The sequence below is a fragment of the Malania oleifera genome, chromosome 8 (assembly GCF_029873635.1).
Source record: "Malania oleifera isolate guangnan ecotype guangnan chromosome 8, ASM2987363v1, whole genome shotgun sequence".
Lineage (NCBI taxonomy): Eukaryota > Viridiplantae > Streptophyta > Magnoliopsida > Santalales > Ximeniaceae > Malania > Malania oleifera.
The window spans coordinates 63,633,158-63,639,562 of record NC_080424.1 but is presented as its reverse complement, the minus strand read 5'-3'; the positions used below and the strand labels follow the sequence as shown (position 1 = coordinate 63,639,562).

Here is a 6,405-nt window from a genome sequence, read left to right as displayed (position 1 = left end):
CTCAAAATAAAATTTATATATATATATATATATATATATATATATATCAATGAAAAAATACAACCATGAACTGAGACTTTGTATAATTTTTCCAGAGCTCCAAATAAATAAAAATACAAAATATGCACAAAATTACCCTAAAGTATCTTGCTGGAAGGCTCCCCCTCAAAAACTTTTCCTTCTTTTTCTCCAGAAGCACCAAAACAAATGAAGTAATGCACAAAATTATCTTTAGGTTTCTGGCAGGATTGCTTCTTCCCTATAAAAAAATTTTCTACTTTTTACCCTTCGTATATACCAAAAATCAAACAAGATTGAGCAATATACCATGTCTTCGTTGTACTTTGCTCACAACCTTTAAATCTCCAGCTAATGAGAAGAGTAGTGGCATTGTAAAGGGATAAGCTAAGCAACACATTGCTCCCAAAAGGCTTATTCCCACTTGTGTTTGGCTTGTATCTAATTGAAACCCTTTAACAAAAAATATTTACTTAAAAAAAATTAAATATATTTTTCTGTTTCCTGGTATTAACACCATCCATCAGCTATGCAAGATATTTCTTGGTTGTATCAAACTGAAATATATAATGACTAGGCATGAGACATTTTAAGTTTGATGATGTTAATTGACAGGAAATATGATATTTTTGTCTGATAGGTTTGCTTTAATTTACCCAAATTGGTTGTGAGGTTTGCACATCGGGGGCATGATCTTGTAGTTGAAAACAACATCATGGGGATTCAAGTGAAAAGCACGAAATCATGGTCCAGTGAAGATGTTGGGGAGAGTACACGCCTTGATGTTCAGATGGATTTCAGTGAGATTCATGTATGGAAATTATTGTATATCTTATTAAAGCTAAGTTAATGTTTTAACTTATGCATTTGCACACAGCTTGTCTTTTTTTTTTTTTCTTCCTTTTGTGATGGTGATTTATGTATTTAATCATATTTCAGCTTCTTAGAGAAGCAGGGACTTCTGTCTTGGAGATACTGAAAGTTGATATTGTTTCTTCTGTGTATGTTCCAACACAAGTAAGTTACACATGACCAAATCGTAGTTTACATAAGCAGGAACCAAGTAGTTTTTGTTCTTCAACCTAACAGATCACTAGGTTTTGCTGTTTACATTTGTAAAACTTCAAGTGAGTACTGTATTTATGATATGTTGTGCCATTCTGCTGACTGGTTTTTGGGTGCTTTTGCTTCTCAGCCAAATTCACCTATTAGAGCTGAAATTGATGTTAAGCTCGGTGGTACTCAGTGCAACATTATAATGAGTAGATTAACGCCATGGATACGTCTGCACTACTCAAAAAAGAAAAGGATGGTGCTTCGAGAAAATTCTAATCTTGAAAAACCACCACCTACAGAGTTCAAAGTCATCATGTGGACATGTACTGTTTCAGCTCCTGAGATGACTATCGTGCTTTATAGTATCAGCAGTTCACCATTATATCATGTAAGTGACATGTTTTTTCTTTTTTTTTTCCCTTTTTTTTCATTTTTTTTTTCTCTGTTAGATAATATTTCAATTGATATATTCCTTGGTAGTATCATGTCTTGTTGGTTTCTGGGAAGTGGGGAATCCTTTCTTGAATATATATTATATTAAGCTTTCTCTATATCTGTGTAATTCCTTATCCTTGTGTGGAACTTCCTATGAATCTGTGGTCACTTCGAGGAATCCTTGGAATTAAATTTCACTAAAATTTTAGTGAAATACAAACCAATGTCATTTCCCAACTATTTCTGCGAGCAGATTTTTGCAACTGTCGTCGCCAGCTATCAAATTACAAAGCTTTCTTTCTCCCTGCTGTGTGTCTTGTTCTAAAATGAGTCTTGCATGGTCTTAAATTTCCATGATTTTTTTGTTAAAGTTTCAGCTTTCCACCACCCTCAAAATCGAAGTGGCAGTCAATTTCCACTTCACAAATTCTCCATTGAAATTTCCATGAATCGATTGAAATTTCAGCACAATTTGCCAAAATTTTAACTATAGAATGAATTTTTTTTTTTGAAATTCAAATTTTAGATCCAAAACCCTAATTGAAATTGCTCTTTTATTTTATTTTCTTATTGAAACTAAAGATTATTGCAAGAAGAATATGAATAGATTTCAATCTTTGAAATCGTACAAAAAATTAAACTTAGATTTTAGCTACAATATTTGATTTGATTTTTTTTTTATTTTTATAATTACATAAATATTTACTGATTTATGAATTTCATCTATATCAATTGAATATGTATAATATAATTATCATGGTACAGTTATTGATCCTTACAAGTTATAGCCAACATACCTATTGCTGTATTTTATTTATGAGATTTTAGTTCCAAATCTCACACTATTATGTCTATTAATAGTTTTTTAAGCTTCATAAAAGAATATCATGTTTTACAACATAGTTCCATTATTTTTAAAATCAATATCAAAATTGACATCGAGATTGAAATTTCCATACTTCTGAAGCCTCAAAATTTTAGTCGAAATCGAAATTTAAGACCTTGTTGACTTCTGCAACCAGTCGCCCATCATTTGAACCATTTCATAATCTGTCCTTTGCTCTTCTTTAGAGATAGCTGCTAGTACATTCCCAATCTTGTCAACCAATGTATTCCTTCTAGATGCAACAGCTAAAAGTTTCCTTGACATCAGAATAATTAATCTTTGAAATATGAATAGGCAGCAGGGTTTAATGATTGAAGCTTGAATAAAATACCAGCATGCAAGTCCAAAAAGCTAAACCAATGGACTTTGAAAATACAATAGCAATAACCAAACTGGGATACATGAAATGACTCAAGAAATAAAAAAATTCTAGATGAAACCGCAAAGAAGAAGTGATAGAAACAAAATCAAAAAATTCAATCTGATACGAATATGATGCCATCTGGTGGAAATAGCATGAAGCATCTGTCAGACTTGAAATTTGATTGGCTAGGATTAATTGCTAGGATATATAGTATGAAAGGTGCCACGGCAGTGACTCAACCCACAACTCAAGAAAAACAGAATCGATGAGCGAATGGAAAGGGAAAATTATGTACTACTTCATCATCTACTCTTAACACAAATATAAGTTCATAACAGCTTTGTACATTAAATGTATCTAGGAAAATGGCTGTTCTTCATTACAGCTGTTTTAGTCTTCTTCTATAGACTTAGATGGCCTTATAAATGAACTTCAGAACTTGACTCATAAATACAATAACAACAAACCAAGCCTTTTGTCCCACTAGGTGGGGTCGGCTACATGAATCCTTTTCCGCCAATTTTTGTGATCATGGACAATTTCCTTCAACAAATTTAGGGCTATTAAACTTTACTATCTCGTTCTAAGTTATTTTAAGTCTACCCCTACCTCATTAACTGCATCTCATAGTAACTAACTCAATCTTCCTCACTGGCGCACTATGTGGCCTATGTTGGAAGTACCCAAACCATCTTAGTCGTCCCTCCCTTATGTTATCTTCTATAGGAGCTATGCCTAACTTACTGCAAATATTTTCATTTCTTAACTTGTCTTTTAACGTTATACCACTCATCCATCTAAGCATTCTCATCTCGACAACTTTTACTTTTTTGGATATGTTGTTTCTTAGTCGCCCGACATTCTAACTCATATAGCATAGCTGATCTTACAGTCGTCCTATAAAACTTCCCTCTTAATTTTAAGGGTATTCTACGATGACAAAGGACACTTCACTTCTCCACTTTACCCAACCTGCTTTAACTCTATGCATTACATTCTCTTCAAATTCTCCCTCAGCTTGCATAATATATCTAAGGTATGAAATATACTAGTGCTATTGATTTCCTCATCATCAATGAACTTTGCAAATAACGGCTGACTTAGGAAATGACGCACTTTAACTAGACCATAATAATGACACCTAGATAACAGAAATTAACAACTATTTTGCAACTAACAAGGCAAAGAGTGGACTGACTTCTAGAAAATATTAACTGAAGCTTCACTGGTTCAGCACTGCACCTCGCACTGCACCTCCAAACCAACTATCTTTTCTCCATGGCTACATCTCATGAGCAACTGGAAGGAAGCAACTCACAAATAGACTGTTCTTGTATTTCTTAATTTTGTCCAAAGCCAAAAGTAGTCACATTGATGTGAATCATCTATTTTTTTTAGTAAAAAAAAAATTAAAGAGGGGAAAAGGAAAAGATACAAAGAGGAGGACAAGGGATCCTCCAAGCAAACAGAAAAAAACAAAAAAGAAGATGACCAAAGGCCACCACATGATTGATGGAAAAAAGTTCTCCAATCTTTTACATGTCATGCATAGAAACTCCTCTAAACAAAAGTTGTGCTGAACACCAAACCAAGTGAAAAAGACAGTCCTGTTCCAAATCAAGCTAACCGGAGTCAAAAGAGCTTTTAAAAAGTCTAATAGATGTTTTTCTAACATTTCAAATTAAGAGAGAAAGGGAGGCATTGTGCTCTTAGGGGGTGAGGAGCGGGGGTATTTGGTTAGAAAGAAATGCTAGATATTTCATTGGGAAGAGATTAACAGTGGGTATATTTGGAACAGGATCCAATGCTTGGCCTCTATTTGGCCTAATAGTGCTGGCTTTTTAAACTGTTTTCATAATGTTGTCAGAGACTGAAATGCTTTATGAGGATGCTGGTTCTCCTTTTTTTGTATCCTTTCCTTATGCTACTCTAAAAAATTTCTTTTTCTATCAAAATATATATGGCTTATATTTTCGTTGAACCAGTATCTTTTTCCCCCAACCTTAAAATTTTGTAGACTTTTATGTTGGATGAGGTATACAGCATAATTTTATTTTGTGTATTGATTGCTTTTCTGGGTAATCGTTTAACAAATGCAGCATTGTTACTTGATGTAGTGCTAATCAGCATTAAAATCAGACATACTTAATTTTTCTGGATGTTAGAAAGGTCTCTTCTTTGATTTATTGGGGTACTTGTTATTTAGGTGGTCATTATTCTGGTGAAGGTCTGTTAGTCCCATGTTGAAGTGTATTATTTTCAAAGTTCATATATGTGGTCCTAAGTCTGCAGCATAGTTTTTAGAATCTTACAATTTCAATTTGATTCATATAATTCTTGTCAATTCTACACCAAATTTCGGTTCAAGTCTTACTACCAAATCTAAAAACAATTTAATCTTTGCCAAAATTGACTCACCTTATGAATCTAATGAATCAATCTGAATCCATCGATTCACATGATTCTAGACTGATCATATCCGGACAGATCCAATGAGTTTAAATCCCCAAAAACAGCACATTTTTTTCTTTATTTCTTTTTTTTTTTTTTCACAATTACCTTCCATTCTTTGTATATGACAGTTATGTGCTAAAAAAGAGAAGATAGAATTTTTGGTCTTATGTTGCCTTGACAAAACCCTTATTCACTCTTGGAGGAGTGTAGTTTTCTGCCATTGAGAAGAAGGGGCAGAACACTCATCGGCTAAGATGGTACTCATGTTTTTCTATATTGTTAAGATTCAAAAGTTGTGTTTTTTAGTAGTTTTGTTCAATTATTATCATTTTTTTTCAAATTAATTATTTTTCCCTTTATAATTTGAGAGAGAAGATGCATGAAATATTTTTATTTTTAATTGTTCATAAACACCAAAAGTTCAGTTTTTTATTATTTTTTATTGATTCCTTCCCTTAAACGGCATAAACATAATTTTTTTTTTTAATATTTCTTGACTACCTTTACTTCTCATTTGTTTAGGGAAAAGAACACACATGAAATATGATTTTCTTCTTGTAAAAAATTAGATGTATTTTACTATTTTTCTTGATATTTGTACATCAATATATGCATGCCATTTAGAATTAATTATGGAATTTTATTCTGAATCTTATGATTCAATTTGATTCTTGATTCCTAAAATTGGAATTTGGATTCACAATAACAATCTTGATTTGACAATTACGGTTTACAGATATGTTTTGCTTCCATGGAAGTAAAATACTGATGTATTCAAAAAGTCATTTTTCTATGAAAAGTTTAGGCCAATGGATGACGAGTATTTCATTTGTGGATTTTAAGTTCTCTCATTTAACTGAGCTTTTCTGTTCCTTACTCCCATATCAAGTTACATAACCATTCATGTGGAGATCTTTATCTCTTCTGCTCTCTAGCCCCATCCCATGTGGTGATGGGGCTGATAGTTTCATCGCCATACAGATATGTGCCACTATGTAGTTTGGATTAGGTGATTACCTTGGTTTTTTAAGATTGACTATTTAAGTCTCTTTGTTTTGTTAAGTGGACATATAATATTTCCGTGCCCAGCTCTTATGTTCCCCTGTTATTTATGGTTGTACAAATAACGTCTTATTTCGTTTCTTCTATTTTAAAATTTGAATTATTACAGGGAGCATGTGGCATACTAACC

At 32.7% G+C, this 6,405-nt stretch overlaps 1 protein-coding gene across 1 annotated transcript in view; it reads left to right on the top strand.

The window, feature by feature from the left end:
* Positions 1-6,405, top strand: part of LOC131161600 (protein SABRE) — a 134,360-nt gene that overhangs the window by 89,958 nt on the left and 37,997 nt on the right. Inside the window, exons 6-8 of the mRNA XM_058117465.1 lie at positions 659-829; positions 958-1,035; positions 1,214-1,462. Coding sequence (XP_057973448.1) covers positions 659-829; positions 958-1,035; positions 1,214-1,462 — 498 coding nt within the window. The remainder of the gene's footprint in view (positions 1-658; positions 830-957; positions 1,036-1,213; positions 1,463-6,405) is intronic.